Source organism: Camelina sativa, chromosome 12 (genome assembly GCF_030686135.1).
Source record: "Camelina sativa cultivar CO46 ecotype springtype chromosome 12, ASM3068613v1".
In the NCBI taxonomy this organism is placed as follows: domain Eukaryota; kingdom Viridiplantae; phylum Streptophyta; class Magnoliopsida; order Brassicales; family Brassicaceae; genus Camelina; species Camelina sativa.
Window position 1 is genome coordinate 160,418 of NC_141891.1, and position 23,017 is coordinate 183,434.

Sequence of the window (23,017 nt, forward strand, 5' to 3'; positions counted from 1 at the left end):
TTTGACATTCGTGATCAGTAGATCACTGATCAGTAATAAGACGAAGAAATGTATATTGATGTTGTTCTGAACCAGTAATTTGGTACCAAAAACGAAAAAATAATAATCATAAATTACAAAAAGAACCTCAAATCTCTCTTTCAAAAAGAATAATCAACCTGCTTGCTTTAGTTTCGAAGACAATAATAATAAAGGGTCTAGCGATTGGGAACAAACACCATTTATTGGGACTGACGGCACAGAGGTGCGAACCAACCGCAGAAGTAAAAAAACAAACAACGCATTTGGACATATCACCACACCAACGTACAGTAGTAGCGATTCTGTTTTTCAGTTGGTGGTGTCGCGGCTGTAAAACTGATCAAGGGTTTTCGCGGGTATACGGTGAAGCAACTCACGGGGGAAGATCCGCAGGAGTGTCCATGCCAGGTCGAGTGACTGGAAGATATTTCGGGTATCATAAGCTCCCTGAGCCACAAACTTCCTCTCGAATTTGTCCAAGAACTCAAGATATAGCTGTTTTTGCATCAGACAGGAAAAGTGTTAAGAGGAATAAGAAAAGGAAAGCGTTTAGATTGTGTAGTAAAAAGAAAAGGTTAGAGAGACCAGATCCTCGGACGAAAGAGCTTCTTCTCCAACCACGGCTTTCATGGCCTGGACGTCCTTTCCAATAGCGTAGTTGGCATACAACTAAAATCACCAAAAGATAATAACAAGTTAAGCTCAGGCTAAAAATTTGACAAGTAAGACTTACGTTAACCAAGCTTGTCTACGATGCTGGTAATAGTGTCGCACAAGAAAGAAGGTCTTACTTGATTAGAAACATCAGAGTGGTCCCTGCGAGTCATACCCTCACCAATGGCACTCTACAATACAAAGTCAATTTACTTTAACAAATGATCACCTGGCTTCATCTTTAATTTATTTTGAATCTCCCACACTTACCTTCATGAGACGAGATAGAGATGGCAAGACATTGATAGGAGGGTATATCTGTGGAACACAAAGAAAATTGGTATTTTAAACCAACTTTTAGGACACTTCATATCCGCAAAACTAGAAACAACTTACAGTTACACACAAACTAAAGTGAAACACCTTTCAAATTACTGCTATTTCGGATATTACAGAAGATACACAACACAATATATGCCGAGGGACTGTTCACTAAAGAAACACCAACTAGTATCAGTTCTAAAAACTCAAGGGGTGGTTCTAAATTTCACAAACTAAATCAAAAGTCCATAAATAAGATTGTTATAAGGTATATATGTTTCTCATAAAGGTAAAATTCCCCTTGTAGTAATATCGATTATGATAAGACCTTTGAACCAACTATCTTCTGAAAGATTGTACCTGTCTATTGTGAAGTTGTCGGTCAATATAGATTTGGCCCTCTGTAATGTATCCTGTCAAATCTGGTGTGGGATGAGTGATATCTGGACAGAGAAAAGGGACAAAATATTAGAAAACTCGAACAGAATTATTCACTGACCAGCAAACAATTAATATAGGAGCAACAAATATTCCTCAGTGAAAAGGCTATATGATCAGATTGCCCAACAGAGGTGCACTACACTAATACGAGTATACCATCCACTCAGTTTGTCAAGATTCTCAAACAGCTAGACCTAGATGGACGCTATGGAATCGGGCAACGACTTATTATAGTATGGTTTGTCTATTCCTCTAAGCCAGCTTTCAGGTGAGTTCTATCTCATATTTACTTTAACTGATCTCGATCAAGCTTACTATCTCTTATTGTTTGCTTCAAACAATTTTCGTTCAAAGTCAAAGGCAATGATGCCAAACAAAACACATACAACCACAGAAGCCACAAAGAATAAATGTTGAGCGAGTTCATGATAATAAGAATTACCATCGTTTGGCATGGTTAGAATGGGGATTTGAGTGATGGAACCTTTCCTCCCCTCAATTCGCCCTGCTCTTTCGTATATGGTAGCCAAGTCGGTGTACATGTAACCTGGATAACCACGCCTTCCAGGCACTTCTTCACGGGCAGCAGAGACCTAAGGGTATTAGTCAACGTTAAACACTATGTCAGGCTTCCTATTATCTCATAAGTACATGAGTTGTGAACAGAGCATGCAAGTATCAGTTATCACCTCACGAAGAGCATCAGCGTAGGAACTCATGTCTGTGAGAATGACAAGGACATGCTTGCCACATTCATATGCCAAGTACTCAGCCGTTGTCAGAGCAATACGAGGAGTGATGATACGCTCAATAGTGGGGTCGTTTGCCTGTACGGGAAACAGAATGAGAAACCTTCAGAATGAAAAACAAAAATATGCTTCAAGATTTCCATAGTGCGACCGAGAGACTTGCCAAGTTAAGGAAAAGAGTCACTCTCTCCATGGAACCATTCTCCTCGAAATCACGTTTGAAAAATTGTGCAGTCTCCATGTTCACACCCATTGCTGCGAACACAATGGCGAAGTTATCGTCCTCTTGGTGCTGCAAATACACATAAATGAACCAATGTGATGGTGTGATACTGTTATGACACATTAAAAATATGGCATCACACAACTAACTACTTAGTCTAGATTTTACCAAATCAAAGAGAGCATTGCAGTGCTCTCATTCAAATTAAAAGAGTCAAGAAATATTATCCTAGCTTAAACCCCTAAATTTATTTTGTAATGGGTATGTCTAACTGTTTAATGTAACAAAGCAATTTCCAGCTGTAAAGACGGACAAAAAATGTTACCTCGAGAAGATTATCAGACTTCTCTAAACGCTTAACCAAACCAGCCTGACGGCAAATCTGAGCAGCAATTTCATTGTGGGGAAGACCTGCAGCAGAAAAGAGGGGAATCTTCTGTCCTCTGGCGATAGAGTTCATGACATCAATGGTGGATATCCCTGTCTGAATCATCTCTTCAGGATAGGTTCTCTCACTGGGATTGATAGAACTTCCTGGAGAAACAAAAGTCTAGAATTACATACCTGTGTTTCATTAGTGGGTGTAATTATGTGACAAGAGAGAGTAAAAAAAGCAGCTCACCAGAAATATCCAAGTAGGCCTCTGGCAAAATAGGTGGACCGTTGTCAATGGGCTTCCCTGAACCATTGAAGATACGACCAAGCATATCCAAAGAAACAGGAGTTTTCAAAACCTAAGAAAAACAAAGTGGAAAAAGTTGTGATATACATTAAAAAAAAAAGAAATGATTAATTTTCAACTCGATAGGAAAAAAAACAATACCTCTCCTGTAAATTGCACAGTGGTGTACTTGTTGTCAATTCCAGATGTTCCCTCGAAAACCTTGACAGTGAAATCAAAAGAAATTTCTTAGTCGGAGATGTAGAAAAAGGTAAACCCTGGTGCAGCATGTTTTCACTAGTAATGTAAAGACTAGGGCAAGATTAGATTGATATTGCATTTGCGTTCAAAGAAGCAACAGACAGTGAGAGTAGAGGAGGAGAAAGCAAATGAAACCTGAACAACAGCTTTCTCGCCATCAACTTCGAGAACTTGACCACGACGAGTAGTGCCATCCCCAAGACGGATATTGACAATTTCTTGGTATTTAGGTCCCTGGAGAAAGAAGAAAAGAAGTAGGTGTCATCCTCCATCCATGGGAGAAAAGGCACAGAAGACAAAAGAGCAATAAATCTAAGATATACCTTGACTTTTTCAAGGATGACAAGAGGTCCAGCGACACCGGAGACAGTTCTATACTCTGCGGTAGAGGAAGGAAGGAAAAAGAAAAAGAAAAAGCAGGCAATGCAATCAATATATATCTGAAGAATCAATATCTTGAATGATAGATAACACTTGTCAAGATCACATGGGGACTTACCCATGCCGATCTCGAGGGTGCCATCCCCATCCAATTCAAGGTTGTTTTCAGCAGCACCCATGATTTCAGATCTTCACCAAATCAAATCAGACCAAAGGGAAACACAAACGATGTCAGCAAATATAAATTATGAACTAGGTGCCGTCCGTCCGACGACGTTAGCAAAGCAAATCCAGAGTATGTATGCACTTGCATCTCCCCGGTCAAATCCTAACTAACAACATCTATTGATCGTGAATCCACTCTTTCGTTGGATCCAATACAATTTTTAACACAATTTTTGAATGAATGAATTTCTCAATCGGATCAACCGGAAACCCAAACAAACAATTCAAATCCAAAACAAACGAAGGGAACAAAGAATATGCTGAAATGATTAAAATCGGAGAGAGAGACATTGTATTAGTATTGTAAGTTACCTCTCTTTCTTCTTAATCCAAAAGATCTGTCGAGGAAGGAGACACACCGAGAGAGAGAGAGAGAGAGAGAGGGAGAGAGATCTATGCTGGTGTTGGTGTGGACTATATTACCCACTCGATTCGATTTCAATCAGTTAGTTCCCTTCCCCATCGTTTTGAGCTATTTTACGTTTATAGCCCTTTTTTTTTTACATGTCCCTTTTGTAAATTTTAATCATTCTTTTTTTTTTAATATTTGACACATACAGTAATAAATTATTTGTTGATCTTTTTTCCTATTTTACATTTGCTTTGAGAGAGTTTTGATAATGAGAAAAGAATCTATTACAAATTTACAATGTTTCCATTCTTCATTTTTTTTTCTTTCTAAAAAGATGGAAAACTCTCTTAGGCAAAAGATTTGTTGATAGTATAATATAACTGGATACAAAATGTCTACTATAATAGTGTTGGAGGGAGGGAACTTTAGAAGGTAGAAGCAGATAAAAATAAACTTTTGAAAAAAATTATTAGGAAGAAGATCAAAGAGAGAGAGAGAGAGAGCGTATAAAGATAGTGAATAAAATTGATTTGCTCCAGTCTCCTCCTCCACAGCTAACAAATAAAGAGGAGGGAACCCAACAAAAACACTACTACTTATTAGAGTATCCTTCTTTCCCCCTCAGTCAATAATGATAATATATATATATATATAAATAGTTACAGAAGATCTTGGAAAAGAATATATTTTTCTTAAGGACAGGGTAAAAATATCAATTGGCAGCAGCTAAGCTTGCTGTGTGGGAGTTGTTGTGCAAGGCGCCAAGCTGTTGTGAGGCACATTCACACCCGCGCCTCTCACTGACACCGTCGGTCCTTTTAACAAGCTTGCTCTGCTCACTAGGTTTGTATCGAAGAAGACCACTATCACTGTTATGTCATCGTGGAAATGTCTCCTCACCCCTCTGTCAATCTTTTTCAGGTCTGAGTATCTCATCTCTCTCTTCTTTGCCGCTTCTTGAAGCGCTACTTTCACCAGCCGCTTTGCAATCCCCTGCCCCAAATAAGATCATTCATTAATTAGTATGTTCATATACTGTATGATGAAACACTGAGAGAGTGAGTTTTAATTCTCACGTTACGCGGATGATTGTGTACGATGTCTACTGCTTCTTGATTACTCATATGTTCCCACAGTCCATCTGAAGCACATATTATAAACTGATCTTGCGGCTCCAGTGTATGCACCGTGATCGCCGGCTCTGCACTCAGTAACGGCCTGCTGAACGGTGACCTCAGCCTGAATTTGGCGTACAGCGGCTCCCTATTGAACTCTGACCGTTTCAAATACACATCTCCAATGGATCTTGACACCTGAGAAAGATAGAGAATAGTTCAATTCAATCACTCAGAGAAAGACTAGAATTCAATTGTAAGATATATATATCTTATCTTATCTTAATATCTTATACCTGAATGATGCCTTTGACTCGCCAGACGTTATGTTTGAGAAGCACAATATCCGGATGATCCGGATGCAGGGCCTGAAGTTCCCGTCGTACTGACTCTATAGATGCGTTGTGCTCGGCCGAGAGCTGGGTGGCGTGAGCCTCACCAGTGACCCTCGTGACTTGTCCCAGCACTGCCCTTGAGTCCCCCGCGTTGGCCACATAGAGCTTCCCATCGCAGATGACGCTTACAAGACAGCAAGACCCTACAGTGGCTATCTGCGGTCTAGTTTGAAATTGATTGGTGACTATGGATAAGAACCCTTCTTCAGTCGCTTGGAAGGCTTTTCTGATCACCTCCGATGACATACACTGTTGCTCCGCAGTGAACCCTGTGCACCCACCACCACAAAGATAGATAGAAAGATATGAGATCAAGTCCTATATATCTAAAAAAAGATAACCTATTGAAGGAGAGGGACGGACTCTTGAGGTGGTGGAACATATGATCATTGATGAAGCGGGAAGTCTCAGGGCCACCGTGGCCGTCGTAGACGCCAACAAAGGTGCCGTAGGGACCAGAGGGGAGGGAGCTAAGAGAGCCAGACTCGAGCTGGCTCTGGTCCTCGAGCAAGCTGTTGGCTTGGACAACGGCCATGGAGAAGTCACCAAAGACGTGCTGAGCGGAGTCGCGGAACCAAAGGAGACCCTCTTGACGGCCGCCGGAATCTGAGGCCTGGTGATCTGACCGTGGCCAGAGACAGGCATTGAGAAAGTTCATCAACCCAGATAGCATCCCTCATCTCATCCACCACAACATAGAAGAACTTATTGACAGTTTTAAAGATGAATCTCACACACAAACACAGCTCTATCTTTCTTTCAGAAAAGGAGGTCCTAGTAGTCTTCTTCTTCGGAGGAGGAGGAGGAATAGGAACCGGAACCGCGCAGCAGCGGACAGCTTTAGACTTATAAGAAGAGAGTGCTTCTACTTGTTGTTCCTCTTTCTCACTGCAGTGTCGTCGTCCGTGAAAGACAGACAAATAACGGAAAAAGTGAGAAACAATCTTGGATTGGATTGGATACACTCCACAAGTAATGAATGGAAAAAAAAAAAAAAGGAAACGAATCTGTGCTTGTTTGGATTTGCAAAGATGGAGACTTTGTTTCTAATGATGTTAAAAGATAGGAATAGATACAACAACATTAGAAAAGTAGATTGATGCAAGTACTAGTGCTCTGTAGATTTGGTAAGGCAAAAAAGCTAAAGAAACAGTAAAACAAAGTCCAACGATTCCTCTAAAAGAAAAATCAAAAAAGGATTCTTCCCCTGAGTTCAGGGGGTGGCAGATTCAAACTGGGTCTCGTATTCTCGCTTCTATCCAAAGAAAGAAAGAAAGAAAAAAAAGGTGGAAACTTTACCTTGGAAGATGGGGGAATCTAAACACAGTTGAGCAACAAGATGAAGAAGAAGAAGGAGAAAGATGAGCAAAGGGATTTTTTTCAAGATGTGGGCGTGGAATTTTCTTCTCGTATGTATGTATGTATATGTTTATGTTAGATCTACGACGGATCAACCAAACTTTAAATTATTCTTTTTTATTTATTTTCTAAATTATTAATCCCTTATTTTTTATTATTAATAAAAGAAAATCAAATAAGCTAGCGGATGAGGAAGAACCGAAGAAGCAGCAGTAGAGGAAGAAGAAGAAGAAGACCCCAAATTGACAACAAATAGTATAAAAGATGTAAGAAATTGCTCTCTCTCTCTCTCTACAAAGTCGCAACAAAGTCACAACTTCGACTTATGATCTTTCTATGTCTCCGTAAACAGTAATCAATGACACAAGTAAAAGAGATTATTATTGGTTTAGCAGTCGCTGAACGTGACTTTTTTTTCTTTTTTCTTTTTTTACAAGAAACAAGAAATACTGATTAGTGGCAAAAAAAAAAAAAAAATTAGTAGTTGTGATTATATTTCTGGTTTCTTATTGGTTAATTCAATTGTACCGTTAGTTAGGCTATTATGAGTGGTTTAGTAACTTGTATTTAAGCTTTTTTACCTTGTAAACACATTTTTCATCTAATCAAGGTTTCACATTTATATTTGATATTGGTTGTGTATATATATATATTTTTTTTTAATCCTATCTACTCTCTCTAATCTCTAGTCTCTTCTTAGTAATAGTAGTGATATTCTTCTTACCTTACCAGACAAGACCCATAAAAGACCAACGATGGAGAGGTCGGAGCCAGCACATCAATGGTCCCAGTTTCTGGCTCCACTATTTTTAAATTAAACTATTTTTAAAGATTCCAAATTAAATTATTTAAAAATTTATTATAGTATATAAAACTATACAATTCAACAAAAGAAATATTCAAATTTTGCCCATTACTCGGTCAAAATTTTCTGATAAAGTTAGATTAGATTTTATTTTTTAGTATAATCGGAAATCACTTGTAATCTGCGGAAGAGTGATTAATTTCTAAGATTTTTTTGTTTATATGTGATTAGTTAAATATTATTTGAAGATTTTATTTTATTCTTTGGAATATCCATTTTAAGAGGATCCTAATCCTAAATCTATATAACATATCAAATAATTAATCCATATAACCTATCAAATAATTAATCTTAGTTATAACTTATATTAATATTATATGGTCTACCAATTTGAAGTTGTGTACTTGATGTGTCTGCATTTTATAGGGTTTTAACCATAGTTTTTAGGATTGTTTTGAGTCTTTTCCTAGGTCCAAGTGTGCTTTTAGAGTCCTTTTAGTCTTTTGTGAGTCTTTACAGGTCCTAGGTGAATTTGGAAGGAATCTGAGCGTTTTGGGGATGAAAACATGCATCTGGAGCCAATTGGTTGAAGACTGATCGAGCTAGAAGGCAGATGGAATGAGAGCAGAAATACGTTCCGGATCGACTGATCCTTTCGAGATCGACCAATCCATTCCCCGACGCAAGTTTTCCTTTTTTTGTTTTAAACCGACTTTTAGGGTTTTATTTTGATATTTAAGTTAGAGGCACGGCCTCCAGAGACATAAGTTTTATTTTCTGAGACTATTCTGTATTGAGAGCGAAGGGAGAAGATCTCTAATCCTTCTTGACACTTTGGAGAAGATTTCTAAACCCTATTTTCTATTCTTTTGCAATTCAATTATGTTATCTTCATCATTGATTTGCTGTTTCTGCTTTTCCATGTCTGAGTAGTTTCACTATTGGGTTTAGGGTTTCAGAAGGGTTTCTATGATTAATTGATGCTAGATTTGTTAGATTAGGGATTGATCTTATTGTTCTTCATCTATAGTTGTTCTTAATGCTTAAGCTAGATTGATCACCTAGATTAAGATCTTAGGTTTAATTCATCGGGGCACCAAAAGTGTTGTTGAGTTACTTGAAAAGAACATAGGTGAGCAAGGTGATCCTTAGCCAACGACAGTTGAAGTTGAGGCACCTTGTGAACATAATCAAACTTGAACTTATTGCTTGCTAGGATTGTTTAGATTCAAACGATGGTTTAGAGTTTTATCGATTCCCTGCATAGATAGCTAATGCTGCGACAGTAGGTTAGTTTTACATTCGAGATTTGAGTTCAAGAATGGTGTTTAATGCTATCCCAATTTATCATCTAATTTCGTGGTCATGTCCCCTAACTGATTCCCTGCGCCCAATATTTCCTTTTTGATTTAGAAACAACTTATTTACTTTCCGTTTTTGATTAGTTAATTTATTCACAAAACTTCCTCTTTTGTCTTAGCTATATTTAATCTACATAATTTCATAGTGTAATTGTTTGGTCCCTGTGGATTCGATCCTGAAGTGTTACAACGATACCACTAGATCGTGGTGGAGTACACATTAGGTTTTAATTGACCTGTTGATCAATTTGGCGCCGTTGCCGGGGACCAAAACGATTGCCTTTGAGATTTTAGAATTGAGTATAGTCTAAGATTTTATTTTTGTTTTTACTAATTATTTTTATTTTCTCCTTTTGTAGATTAAAAAAAAAATGAAAACTGGTTTTGGGGCCATGGATTACGATGACTGGTCACAGGAAGAGGAGACCACATTTGATGAAAACATTCTAGATGAACCTTATCTGGAGCCACCATTCGATGAGAGTGTTCTTACACCGGATCAAAAAGTTAAGTTGGATGAGCTTTACATGGAGCATCCAACAATGACAAGGAGGAACTTAGCAGCAATGATCCGGTTGAATCTCATCTCACATCGAGCAGTACTTGAAGGGAGGGAGCCCACTTTCACAGAGATTAGGGAAGCCCATGCTTGCGAAAAGGTAATATATTGGGTTCCACCAAGCCAAATAGAAGGTACATGCATTTCCACCTTTGAAATTCATGATTTTGAGGATATTCACATGCCATGCATTGAAGATGTGACTTCTAGTTTGGATACTCCATTGCTCATTGATGAATGCTATGATTTGATATGTGAGTCTCAACGTCTAGACATCTTAAGAGCAGAAAAACTTGCTAGGGATTATCATGAAATATGTTTTGATATTGAATATCATTGTGCTTTGAATGTTCATGATCTCGAGTTTGAGTTTTCAATGCCTGATGTATCTAGCTCTCTTCTTGAAGAATCTTACCTAGGGTGTGTTCTTGATATTGATACAATTTTGCATAAAACAAAGGACCCTGAGGTGGATTATATGAATGAGGATATTGTGCTCTATGAAATTAATGGGGATGAAGTTAATTATTTTCTGAAAACCTCGTTTGAACCTGAAATTGACTTTATTTTTCCATTAAATGCATTTAACCCTCATGAGCATCCAACCATCAAGGAATATTTCAAAGTATATGCTACATTTGTAGTAAACTTCCTAGATGTGAATTTTATTGTTTTGCCATGGATAATTGTGTGTTACTTGACACATATTGTTTATTGCATTAACAAGAGAAGGACTAAAGGTCCATTGGCTCAGCCTTTTGATACACATGATTAACATTTTGTGTTGAGTGGTCAAGCTATAGACCTTAAACAAGCGCTTATGGGAGGCAACCCATGGGGTTTGTGCTGGCTTACCCTTTTATTTTTATTTATCTTAGGATTTTGGTTTTGTTTTTAGGATTTATTACGGTGAAATCACGTCTGCTGTTAAGTGTTTTCAGGAACAGGTTCCAAACGCAGAAGATGCGAATATTTTTGTTCCAGGCGCTTCGGATCGATCGATCTTCCTTAAAGATCGACCGATCCCGGTGGTTTTCTGCGGGTGTCTCTAAGTTCAATAATGTTGCAGATCGGTCGATACCACCCTGAGACCGGTCAGTCCCCACCCTTGCCAACACCACTCCACCACCAGATGCTAGATCACCGGTTTTTGTTTCTTTTCCTTTCTTTTTCTTTTTCATTTTTCTTATTTTCTTTGTCGGATTCATTCTTTTCTTGGCTTTGCTTTCACACCGGGACGGTATGAAGTAAGTCCGGGGGAGGGCTGTCTCCAAGTTACTAATGTCGTTTTCTGTGGTTGTTTCTTTTGATTTTTCTTTTGTTTGAGTCAGTTTGTCATGTCTAAAAAAAACGAAAAAAATTGGGAAACTATGATCATTTCTATGAATCTTTTGCTTTGAACTAACACTCTTATGATTAATTTTGTACCTCTTATTTGGAATGAAGCTTGGAATGAACATGAGCAGTCTCAACACGCCCCAAAAGACACTCGCCAAGGAGAACACTAAGTTGAACCAGAAGTTGTCTCTAGCTTTAACAGGACTTAACCGGATTTAATTTCTTACCTTGGGGCTTGGCATACATCAGACAAGACTCCTCCCTTCAAGCCTTACAAGACATGCATCTCCTCACAAAGTATGCTTCCCCTCTCTCTTCCCTTCAGTACTCAGTAAAAAAAAGAGGATATAGGTAATAAAAGAAGTGAACCGAGGGTTGTGCGTAAACCCGTGCATCTTTCGGAACTCATGGAAACCTGTCCACAAGAAAAGAGCAAAGGATTGATAAAAAAAATAAAATGATACCCTAGAAAATTAGGGAGAAATCAATCCTTTGGAAGTGAGAAAAGAGAGAGGAAAGGGAGCATAAGAGGAGGTTTTGGGCGATAAGAGGTTGAAGGAGTCAACAGTTCAATGATCGATACTCCCATGGTAAGACCACACCTTTTTACTAATCTGATGTAGAGAGACAACGATGGGGAGACTGAAAGTTCTCTAAGGCCGTGGAGTTCAGAGTAGGGAGTGTTGATCCTAATCATGGGCAGAGTACAGAAAGTAGTTCTCGATTTGATGTGATGAATAGTGTGAAGAAGAGATCCCTAAGAAAATGTGAATTTCCACTTTCAAACCTTTTCTCTGTTCTTGAGTTTTTGTCTGTTCTTGCTTGAGGACAAGCAAAGATTCAAGTCCGGGGGAATTGATGTGTCTGCATTTTATAGGGTTATAACCATAGTTTTAGGATTGTTTTGAGTCTTTTCCTAGGTCCAAGTGTGCTTTTAGAGTCCTTTTAGTCTTTTGTGAGTCTTTACATGTCCTAGGTGAATTTGGAAGGAATCTGAGCGTTTTGGGGATGAAAACATGCATCTGGAGCCAATTGGTTGAAGACTGATCGAGCTAGAAGGCAGATGGAATGAGAGCAGAAATACGTTCCGGATCGACTGATCCTTTCGAGATCGACCAATCCAGTCCCCGACGCAAGTTTTCCTTTTTTGTTTTAAACCGACTTTTAGGGTTTTATTTTGATATTTAAGTTAGAGGCACGGCCTCCAGAGACATAAGTTTTATTTTCTGAGACTATTCTGTATTGAGAGCGAAGGGAGAAGATCTCTAATCCTTCTTGACACTTTGGAGAAGATTTCTAAACCCTATTTTCTATTCTTTTGCAATTCAATTATGTTATCTTCATCATTGATTTGCTGTTTCTGCTTTTCCATGTCTGAGTAGTTTCACTATTGGGTTTAGGGTTTCAGAAGGGTTTCTATGATTAATTGATGCTAGATTTGTTAGATTAAGGATTGATCTTATTGTTCTTCATCTATAGTTGTTCTTAATGCTTAAGCTAGATTGATCACCTAGATTAAGATCTTAGGTTTAATTCATCGGGGCACCAAAAGTGTTGTTGAGTTGCTTGAAAAGAACATAGGTGAGCAAGGTGATCCTTAGCCAACGACAGTTGAAGTTGAGGCACCTTGTGAACATAATCAAACTTGAACTTATTGCTTGCTAGGATTGTTTAGATTCAAACGATGGTTTAGAGTTTTATCGATTCCCTGCATAGATAGCTAATGCTGCGACAGTAGATTAGTTTTACATTCGAGATTTGAGTTCAAGAATGGTGTTTAATGCTATCCCAATTTATCATCTAATTTCGTGGTCATGTCCCCTAACTGATTCCCTGCGCCCAATATTTCCTTTTTGATTTAGAAACAATTTATTTACTTTCCGTTTTTGATTAGTTAATTTATTCACAAAACTTCCTCTTTTGTCTTAGCTATATTTAATCTACATAATTTCATAGTGTAATTGTTTGGTCCCTGTGGATTCGATCCTGAAGTGTTACAACGATACCACTAGATCATGGTGGAGTACACATTAGATTTTAATTGACCTGTTGATCAGTACTTCCATTTTATTAAAGAGGGGATATATGGATGGACTAACCAAACAGTGAGAAAGAATCTAACAAGACTAGTGCTACGACGAAACACTATATATATTATTTTTAAAGCTAATAAAGAAAATAATCGATATTTTTGACATAATTCAAAGTCTTCTCTTTTAATTAAAGCCATTTAAAAGAAAGAACCAAAATAAATAAACAAGTGGAATGCACATAATAATATTCAGCTTAATGAGTTTGGGTCAAATGTAAAGAATTTTCATAAACGCTTAAAAATACTATATCCTAAGACAAATCAAAGAAAGAGAATACCTAAACCGTAACACACGTATCATATTTATACTGAAGCTACTTAAAAAAACACAAAATTGTTATCGAGATTTTTCTTACTTACTCCATTTTTTTAAAAGTACTATTTCTTGTCAATTAGTATATATAATCAAGATTTTAATCGGTGAGGATATAGTATATTAATCATGTATAGTCTACAAATAATATATGTGGATTCATGAATCTTTCGTTTTTTTTTGCCCCCACACACAATTTGTATCAAACGTTTAATGCCCATAAAAGTGGTGGTCCAAAGACCCTGAGAGATAGATATAAATAAAATAAAAAAATTAGAGAAGAGGCTTGGCCTTGAAGAATGTAAAATTGCATATCAAATTTTTTATATAAACCAAAATTTGGGACCCGAAAGTGATTGGGATAAAGTGAGATATGTCACTTTACCTAACATTATTTAATTTTATATTAATGTATTGTACCACTAAATTTGGCCCTTTCTCCTCCATCGACTCTTTTGTAGTTATTTATACTTTTGTAGTACTAATAATAGAAGAAGCAACTATTGAAATTTTCAGCTCCAAAAACGTAAACAAAACTATCAGTAAACTTTTAGTTAAGTAGTAAGAAATTAATAGCTTGTTTCTACTACAACATGAATAAGTCCAGGGTAATTTGTTAATGCTCTAGATTCCGGGTCTAACTTGATGTATGCAATTAATCCTTTTAGTTTATGTTATAATTTTGTTCTCAACAAATAGATACACATTCCATAACCTAATTTTAGCCATGAGATTGTGAAATCTAGCTGCTACTCTCCACGCTCCATGATAACTGTCTGACACTATATATAAAAGATTATGTATGTGTGAACGTACATAAAATTGATTTATAAAGATACAAAAAAGAATAATAACATAGCTCGGGTGGTGTGGACTGTAGAGAAGGTCGTCCCTACTTACAGAACATAGCTTCCATCAATCACACAAAAATCCAACCACTCTCAACCTTTCACTTCAGGACCAACTTCATTATCCAATCATATCCCAATACCTTCACTATACATATATAATGAAACTGATCATAGGATTAAATCACAAAATAATGTTAGTAGCTATTTAAATAGCATTTATATATATACTACAAATACAAAGAGAGAGTACACAATCTCCCCACTTTATCAAAAACACCACAAACACTTCGACGCGAAAACTAAGAACAGTCACATATCGTATATCATACGGTTGATCAAGAAACCAGTATTCCACTTATCAAAAAAAGAAGGAAAAGAAAACAGTATTCCTAGTTCAAAGTCTGGCCTACCGACTTAAGAATATTAATGGCTGGACCGCCATGAAATGAAGAATTGGTTTTTGTTTGAAAACTTATAATCTTTCAAAATAAAAAGATTTGAATCATTTGATGCTCTCTGCTAATATTAGTTCTCTCTTTAATTTGCACCTCAAAAAGCTCGTATATATCCCCCGTTAGAAAAGACGTGACAATATATGTCAATTGATCCTTTATGTTTTCATATATTGGACCCATGCATGCATAAATATCTGTAAATTATAAGGTTTTTATGGTCATGCATAAACAAGTTTACTTTAAAAATTAAGAAGAATTAATTAACTGGAAGGTTGAGACACGTTCCTTGAGATGATAACACGAGCATATATTCTTCATCACTTTTACAGCATATATCATATACGTACTCTAACTATGTGTGTGTACATGTTTCTCAGAATTAACAAAAATAATAGCAAAGATGTCGGAGAGTTTCAAAGTGTGCTTCTGCTGTAGCAGAAACTTCAAGGAGAAAACGAGGCAGCCACCAGTGAGCATCAAGAGACTCTTCGAAGCTTACTCAAGAAACGGCAAGATGTCTTCCGAGGAGCTTCTAAGATTTGTGAGTGAAGTCCAAGGAGAACGGCACGCAGGGTTGGACTACGCGCAGGATATCTTCCACAGCGTCAAACACCACAACGTTTTCCATCACCACGGACTATTTGATCTCAACGCTTTTTATCGCTACCTCTTCAGCGATCCCAACTCTCCTCTTCCCCTGCCTGGCCTGGTAAAAAGTTTTCAACCTTTTTTCTTCAAAAAATGTTTGTGTGGTATAGTTAATAGATATGTTGTTGATTGGGTTAATTAAGGTGCATCATGACATGAAGGCCCCGTTAGCGCATTACTTTGTGTACACGGGACACAACTCTTACTTGACTGGGAACCAAGTGAACAGCAGAAGCAGCGTAGAACCGATCGTGCAGGCTCTCAGAAAAGGCGTAAAGGTGATCGAGCTCGACTTATGGCCTAATCCTTCAGGGAACGCTGCTGAAGTTCGTCATGGCGGGTTGGTCCCCTGCCTCTAACGAACTCTCCTAATCAACAGGCTCCAAATTTTTTAAAAAGTGTTTTCTCATCTTTTGGTTCTGTCATCACTTCAGGACACTGACATCGCATGAAGATCTGCAGAAATGTCTGAGCGCCATAAAGGATAACGCGTTTCACGTGTCTGACTATCCAGTCATGATCACTCTTGAAGATCATTTGCCACCCAAGCTGCAAGGGCAAGTTGCTAAGGTGAGATGGTTCTGCAGCAGAACAGAGTATATATATTTCCTGTTTACAAAATTTAACTGATAATATCATGTTTGTAGATGTTAACTAAAACATTCAGAGAGATGCTGTTTCGTTGTGGCTCAGAGAGTCGTAAGCATTTTCCATCACCAGAAGAGCTTAGGAAGAAGATTCTGATCTCTACGAAGCCTCCAAAGGAGTATCTTGAGAGCCAAACCGTACAGCCCACAAGAACTACTCCAATGGTTAAAGAGACTTCTTGGAGCAGACCAGCAAGTGTGAGATGAAGTACTGATTTTTAACCCCGAAATGGGAATGATTTTGCGAACATTCATAAATTTCCTCTGTTGTAACAGAGTAATAACATGGCATGGAGAGCTGAAAACAAGATTCTTGAAGAATTGGAGAGTGAAGCTGTGGGATATAGAGACTTGATCGCAATTCACGCTGCCAACTGCAAAAATCCTTTGAAAGATTGCTTGAGTGATGATCCAGAGAAGCCTCTACGGATTAGCATGGACGAGCAGTGGCTAGAGACAATGGTTAGAACCAGAGGAACGGATGTTGTCAGGTAAAAAAATATACAGCGAGAGATGAGATGAGTCAAAAGTCAAGATGTTGTTTAAACCTTTGATCAAAGTTAGGAACAAAACAGGTTTACACAGAGGAATCTGGTGAGGATATATCCAAAGGGTACAAGAGTGGACTCGTCAAACTACGATCCTCTAGTTGGGTGGACACACGGTGCTCAACTGGTTGCTTTTAACATGCAAGTAAGTACTGGAAGTGGCTCATGGTCATGTTGTACGAATTAATGATTATATACACCGTTTGAGAGATACTCACTTGTAATAAATATAATATATATATGTTGGAAAGGGACATGGGAAGCAACTATGGATAATGCAAGGAATGTTCAGGGCGAATGGTGGATGTGGGTACGTGAAAAAGCCTCGCATCTTGCTAGAACACACACTCTTCGACCCATGCAAAAGGTTTCCCATTAAGACCACTCTCAAGGTGAAGATTTACACAGGCGAAGGATGGGAGTTGGATTTCCCTCAGACACACTTTGATCAATACTCTCCTCCAGATTTCTTCGTAAAGGTAAAGAAACAAACAACAAGAACCACTTTTAAGTTTTAACCCCCATTGACCCTGATCCATTAAGATTAAATTGTGTGTGTGTGTGTGTGTGTCACATATCAGATTGGAATAGAAGGAGTACCGAGAGACACGGTCTCTTACAGAACGGAAACAGCTGTCGATCAGTGGTTTCCTATATGGACCAACGACGAGTTCCTGTTTCAGCTCTCTGTTCCAGAACTGGCACTTTTGTGGTTCAAAGTGCAAGACTACGACAATGACACACAGAATGATTTCGCGGGACAGACATGTCTTCCTCTGTCGGAATTGAAGTCCGGGGTTAGAGCAGTCAGGCTTCACGATCGAGCAGGCAGAGCTTACAAAAACACGAGGCTGCTCGTGGGCTTCGCCTTTGACCCTCCTTATATGTTTCGTTGAATCTTTATTTTGTTTGCTTCAAACAAGCAGTGTGTGTATTCTCTGTTCTATTCTGCCAGGGGCCACGGTGTGACGATTTATGTAATATTAATATGTAATAACTCCATAACAAAATACTAAAAGAGATTCGATTCCATATTTTATTATATAGGGGATATTTCATACTGTAATGTTAAAGGGGGACTCTGTAGCCGCCTGCCTTGAACGGGGTAGCCTTGTTTGACTTGCCATCTCCCACCGCATATTGTCTCCCTTTTCTTACTACATATATAAGAGAGGAAGAAAAAAGGACAGAGAGCTTTGTTTCTTCACTTCTTGTTTCTGAGATAATCAACGCACCATGGAAGAACAAGGTACCATAGATATCGTCATCGTCGGCGCCGGAATCTCTGGCCTTTCCACGGCAGTTGGGCTCCATAGGTGTGTGTGTGTGCCTTTTGAGTTGTTATTAAATAAGCAGAGTAACTTAACAAAAGTGGTGTGTGTGTCACTGTCACAGGCTTGGGATCAGAAGCATGGTGCTGGAATCTTCGGAGATACTGAGAGCCACAGGATTCGCATTTACGACTTGGTTCAATGCTTGGAAGGCCATGGAAGCTCTCGGCGTTTCTCAGCATCTTCGCAGTCTCCATGATCGTCTTCAAGGGTATCATCAAACTAACACTCTTATTTATTAGTATATTCATACCAATAGGGAACTCATTTATTAATCTTGATGCAGATGGGTGGTTGGATCCATTTCTGCGGCAAATCCTTCTAAAGAGATGCTGTTTCCAGAATCCGAGTATGTTTCTTCTTCCCTTGCACAAAAAGCGTGATGCTACACAATTAAGTAAATCAGAAAACTTCAATGATCTTGTTGAATGGTTTTGTCAGAGAATATGAGTCTCGATGCGTACAGAGGAAGCTGTTGTTAGAGGCTTTAGCAGGTGAGTTGCCTGAGGAGACCATAAGGTTTTCGTCTAAGGTTGTTCATATCGAATTGTCTGGACACCACAAGATGGTTCATCTCTCTGACGGGACCATCCTTAAAACCAAGGTTGTAACTTCTTGTCCTCTGTAGTGTATAGACCATCTCAGGCCTGGTCACGCTACGGAATTCCTATGTTTCTAAATGACTTTCAGGTTTTGATAGGGTGCGATGGTCTGTACTCAGTGGTTAGTAAGTGGCTAGGCTTCAAAAATCCGGCTACAACTTCCCGGTTAGCGATCCGAGGGCTTACCCATTTCCCGGCAGGCCACGGATTTGGGAAAAGATTCTTCCAGTTTTATGGAAACGGTGTTCGTACAGGTTTTATCCCCTGTGACCACAACACTGTCTACTGGTTCCTAACCCACAGCTCCACTGATATAGGTAGACGGAACTTTACCTTTTAATCTACAAGTTCTTGTTCCATATCCTCTACTGTAATTGACTCTTCTCCTTGCGCTTGTTAGACGAGGAGACAGATCCGGAAATTCTGAAAGAGTTTGTGCTTAACAAGATCAAAGACTTACCTGAAAACATTAAGAGTGTCGTGGAGACCACCGATCTTGATAGCATGGTGATGTCACGACTGAAGTACCGACCTCCATGGGAACTCCTATGGTCAAACATCACAAAAGATAACGTATGCGTAGCAGGGGATGCGCTTCACCCAATGACTCCTGATATCGGACAAGGCGGTTGCTCAGCCATGGAGGATGGAGTTATCCTGGCTCGTTGTCTCGGTGAAGCTATAAGAGCTAAGAATCTGAAAAGTGAAACAGAAGATGAAGAAGAGAGTCATAAGCGGATTGAACAAGGTTTGAAAAAGTATGCAGCAGAAAGGAAATGGAGAAGCATAGATCTTATAACAACGGCATATACAGTAGGTCTCATACAGCAGAGCAGAGGGAAGTGGATGAACCTGTTCAGAGACAGGTTCTTGTCGTCTTTCCTTTCTCGGTTGCTGCTGAAGAAGTCTCATTTCGATTGCGGAAGCCTTGTCTCCCGTGAGCAAGCAGAGGATTGAAAAGCTTGTTATTCAACAACTATAGATAAAGAGCTAAAGACCAGTGTTCACATATGTTTCACTTCTAGTTATTATATAGAAACTCTGTATAGAAAGAAAGGACTAATAAAAAGCCACGAGTCAAGGTTCAGTAGTGAACAAGAAGCTAACAAGGCAAGGTCTTTCTCCATCTTTTTCTAGCTCTCTCTGGGTTTCTTCAAGGCTTCCCCTTATTATTTTCTATCAGTGTGACTGTTTAGAGAGTTTTGGGCCATTCGTGTAATTCTTAATAACTACTTGACTCGAGTAGAAAAATAAACACGGAGAGCTTTAATGTAGAGAGATGTTGTTGACAAGGAATAAAATTCTGAGAACAAACAAGGTTGCAATCAAATATCTCATAGAAAACAAAGACTAGAGTTTTTTGTCTACATCCACCACTAAACAAGATAGCTTCGTATGTACACAGTCTCGTACACAACAATAAACAAAAGAGTTTAACACACTAGATTCAAAGAGCACAACAAAAACGTAACGTTAGGCCTTATGCTGTTTCTCTATGTCATACAGAACACAAACATCTGCAGCCGTTTTCATCTGACACACGCAACCACAGAAAAACCAAAAAAAAGCCGATAAGAACCAGAGGATGCCTACGCTATTTGAGGGATTAGATAATTCTGGATGGGACTTACCTGAATCACATTGATGATCTGCTTGATCAACCAACCAAATATGCTCAAAGCCAAGAGTATAGAGAGTGGTGAAATCTGCGTCAATAATTCAACTACCACCTGAGAAGATTGAAACCCCACAAGATTAGAGCGGAAGATAAGCTTAAAGAGATCAAAGGGGAAGATAATAGAAGAGAATCTCACGTCCATCAGGTTTTCCGTTTGGTTCTTTGCTATGAGAAGAAGGATTATATAGAGAACCTGTAGTCATTTGAGAAAACTCAAGTGTTTACAATATCTCCCAAAAGAGCCAGCTTTATTTTAGCTGAGAGATCAAAATATCCAATTACCTCGCAGGAAACACAGCAATAACCCATGAACATGCGGTTTCCGTAGTAGAGTCTAAAGAGCCAGCTTGTGCTATCTTTCACATCCTTATGGCTGGTCTTCCCTGATAGAAATGTACTGTGAATCAAAGAATTAATTTCCTGCTTTGCTATGTCCAAGAACAATACATCTCAGAAGAGTTGATTGGAATGAATGAGTACCTATACATTTGCAGCCAGTGACTAGCGATATCTAAAGCCAGCAATGACAGGAAAACCAAGCTAGGCCTGTTTATAGTCCAATACTGTGTTAAACATAAAACGTTATGACAAACGGCTATGTCAGCAGAAAAATGTAAATAGTATTCACACCTGTATATTTGGGAGAGAATCACGAGAAGACAGGCTGTGCTGACTCTGTATCCAAGCACAGACCCCAAATTATGACAAAGTTGTTTTTCTATATAAACTTAAAAAGAATAAGCAGGTTGAATCTCAGGTGTATGTAATGTAGTGGAAGATTCACCTATCTGTAACCATGTCCAAGACAGCTCCAAATGTAGAGACTGAAAGGGGAAGAAGAAAAGAGTTGTGTGTCAAGAAGTATCAACCTCAACAGTAGAAACATGGATCTCCAAATTGTAGATAAATGTCAAGATTGTAGAGGAAAACAAGAATGAGTTGGTGGAAGCTAAAGAATGAGATGGGGGACAATGATAAGAGCACCTTGGTTGAATTTACGAGCGCACCATCCATCGACAGCATCACAACAAAAACTGAGAAAAGCACATTGAACAAATATGAAACAAGTACCAAGCAGACAGGATGATGGGGGGAGGAAAAGAAGACTAGTTTGAAATCTCACCTGAAAAAGTACAAGAGGGAGAAGAGTGTCTTGTTGGAGAAGCACACAGCAAAGGCAATGCAGTTCAAGAGAACTCTCATGTACCCTGCCCATTATGATTTATGCATGTAACATCAAAAACCGTAATCCTATGGAAGATGACATCTTTCTATAAAGAGAAGTAAAACAAATGTAAGGAAGTAGCAAAAAACGGACCAACGATATTGGGAATGTAAAGGTAGACAGAGAGCTTCGCCGGTCTCTGCTTTGCCTTGTTAGCCGCCATAAGAGAGCGAGAGAGACTGTACTAATGCAATCAGTTTCAGAGAAAACAAGATCTCACCAATGAGGGAAGCAAAGCACCTACACAAGAGATTAGGGGGCGGGAGAAAATAAAGGAACAAACTTTCTAAGAACCCAACAAAGGGAAATGCATACACACAGCGTGTACAGATTAATATTCAGACGCAAGTGGAAAAATCAAAAAAAAAAAAGAAAAAAAAAAAAAAAAGCAAATTTCAAATCACCTGAATTGCAGAAAAAGACTTAGAGAGAGAAATTGGGAAGGGGAGGAAGAGGCAGCCGGAGTTTGGTTCAAAGGGCACAACAACGAAAAATAGAAAAAAAATCGAATCAGATTCGCCTCTTCTCTTCTCTTCTCTGAAGCAAACGTACGTTTTTCGTCCTTTAATATTCTTCGCCAATTTTATAAAACTAACAACAACACTTAGAAACTTTTTTGTATTTTGTATAACAACAAACATTGAGACAACCCCTACTGTTATACTACAGAGTTTCGCCGCTGAGAGGAAATGTCCGCTATTATTTGTTTCTCCCCAACCCGAAGCAAAAAAAAAAAACAATAGACATTAGTGGGCCTGAGAAAGATCCACTACATGGCCCAGCCCAAGTCAGAATGATGATGTTAATGATGATGATAAAACAAAGAATTGTTTTGGTCAAGGTCAGGACGTCGGTCGACGGTCGGTGTGACTGGCGAGTCATTCATCATCGTTTATCCAAAAACATTAACTCCTCAGTTTCCCCATACACACACACACAATAATAACATTAATAAATTAAAAAATACTTCCTCCGTTTCAAAATATAGGATGTTTTAGTAGAAATACTCATATTAAGAAAAAGTTACTTTTAAAAAGTTTAACCAATCATAATCAAGACTGCATAATATAAAATATAAAATTAATCTAAAAGTTGCATAGAAAGTTGGAAACATCTTATATTATAAAACAAAAATAATCCTCTAAACATCTTATATTATGAAACGGAGGGAGTAGTAAATAACTACAAAGAAATAGTACCATTTATTTTTTTAATTAGAAGAGTAAAATCAGCAGAAAATCTAACGCACGACTCTTGTCCCAAGATCAGTCATCATCAATCATCGGTCCTTTCCCTTCTCATAAAGAAAACTTATAACTCTCATATTAATATACCGTAATTTATATGATTATATCACTTCATTCATTATAAGATTATTAATTATCTTCTTACATAATTAGTAGTAT

At 38.3% G+C, this 23,017-nt stretch overlaps 5 protein-coding genes across 10 annotated transcripts; 2 read left to right on the forward strand and 3 right to left on the reverse strand.

Moving 5' to 3' along the window:
- Window positions 1–36: 36 nt before the first annotated feature.
- Window positions 37–4,542, reverse strand: LOC104729158 (V-type proton ATPase subunit B2). Its single transcript, XM_087478751.1, has 15 exons — window positions 4,250–4,542; window positions 3,831–3,901; window positions 3,655–3,710; window positions 3,467–3,565; window positions 3,233–3,292; window positions 3,032–3,143; window positions 2,735–2,943; window positions 2,350–2,478; window positions 2,127–2,264; window positions 1,880–2,030; window positions 1,357–1,439; window positions 946–993; window positions 813–866; window positions 607–690; window positions 37–516 (listed from the first exon to the last, which is right to left on the reverse strand). Exons 2-15 carry the CDS (start codon window positions 3,889–3,891, stop codon window positions 331–333), a joined length of 1,470 nt encoding a protein of 489 aa, XP_087334877.1. The 5' UTR covers window positions 3,892–3,901; window positions 4,250–4,542; the 3' UTR covers window positions 37–330.
- Window positions 4,543–4,789: 247 nt separating this feature from the next.
- On the reverse strand, window positions 4,790–7,521 carry LOC104729159 (putative protein phosphatase 2C 64). Its single transcript, XM_010448058.3, has 5 exons — window positions 7,099–7,521; window positions 6,163–6,687; window positions 5,701–6,068; window positions 5,366–5,602; window positions 4,790–5,282 (listed from the first exon to the last, which is right to left on the reverse strand). Exons 2-5 carry the CDS (start codon window positions 6,470–6,472, stop codon window positions 5,016–5,018), a joined length of 1,182 nt encoding a protein of 393 aa, XP_010446360.1. The 5' UTR covers window positions 6,473–6,687; window positions 7,099–7,521; the 3' UTR covers window positions 4,790–5,015.
- Window positions 7,522–14,660: 7,139 nt separating this feature from the next.
- On the forward strand, window positions 14,661–17,807 carry LOC104729162 (phosphoinositide phospholipase C 3). 4 transcript variants are annotated; one of them, XM_010448062.3, is made up of 8 exons: window positions 14,661–15,641; window positions 15,724–15,920; window positions 16,015–16,150; window positions 16,228–16,425; window positions 16,504–16,718; window positions 16,803–16,920; window positions 17,027–17,254; window positions 17,357–17,807. In XM_010448062.3, the coding sequence occupies exons 1-8, from the start codon at window positions 15,333–15,335 to the stop codon at window positions 17,669–17,671; spliced, it is 1,716 nt and encodes a 571-aa protein (XP_010446364.2). In that variant the 5' UTR covers window positions 14,661–15,332; the 3' UTR covers window positions 17,672–17,807. The 4 variants fall into 4 exon arrangements, 2 of the variants coding, with proteins under 2 accessions (XP_010446364.2, XP_087334875.1); XR_015574749.1 differs by having other exon boundaries at window positions 14,664–15,641; window positions 16,788–16,920; XR_015574748.1 differs by having other exon boundaries at window positions 14,664–15,641; window positions 16,792–16,920.
- Window positions 17,808–17,953: 146 nt separating this feature from the next.
- On the forward strand, window positions 17,954–20,038 carry LOC104729161 (monooxygenase 2-like). Of its 2 annotated transcripts, none has more exons than XR_015574750.1 (6): window positions 17,954–18,091; window positions 18,171–18,317; window positions 18,393–18,455; window positions 18,548–18,710; window positions 18,807–19,025; window positions 19,109–20,038. XR_015574750.1 is itself a non-coding variant. In XM_010448061.3 (6 exons), the coding sequence occupies exons 1-6, from the start codon at window positions 18,012–18,014 to the stop codon at window positions 19,663–19,665; spliced, it is 1,239 nt and encodes a 412-aa protein (XP_010446363.1). In that variant the 5' UTR covers window positions 17,954–18,011; the 3' UTR covers window positions 19,666–20,038. The 2 variants fall into 2 exon arrangements, 1 of the variants encoding a protein (XP_010446363.1); XM_010448061.3 differs by having other exon boundaries at window positions 18,797–19,025.
- LOC104729160 (putative CDP-diacylglycerol--inositol 3-phosphatidyltransferase 2) lies at window positions 20,026–22,316 on the reverse strand. Of its 2 annotated transcripts, none has more exons than XM_010448059.3 (11): window positions 22,016–22,316; window positions 21,705–21,851; window positions 21,510–21,594; window positions 21,371–21,420; window positions 21,171–21,210; window positions 21,017–21,061; window positions 20,867–20,932; window positions 20,669–20,783; window positions 20,523–20,579; window positions 20,340–20,438; window positions 20,026–20,241 (listed from the first exon to the last, which is right to left on the reverse strand). In XM_010448059.3, the coding sequence occupies exons 2-11, from the start codon at window positions 21,772–21,774 to the stop codon at window positions 20,182–20,184; spliced, it is 687 nt and encodes a 228-aa protein (XP_010446361.1). In that variant the 5' UTR covers window positions 21,775–21,851; window positions 22,016–22,316; the 3' UTR covers window positions 20,026–20,181. The 2 variants fall into 2 exon arrangements, with proteins under 2 accessions (XP_010446361.1, XP_010446362.1); XM_010448060.3 differs by having other exon boundaries at window positions 21,705–21,790; window positions 22,016–22,306.
- Window positions 22,317–23,017: the final 701 nt, after the last annotated feature.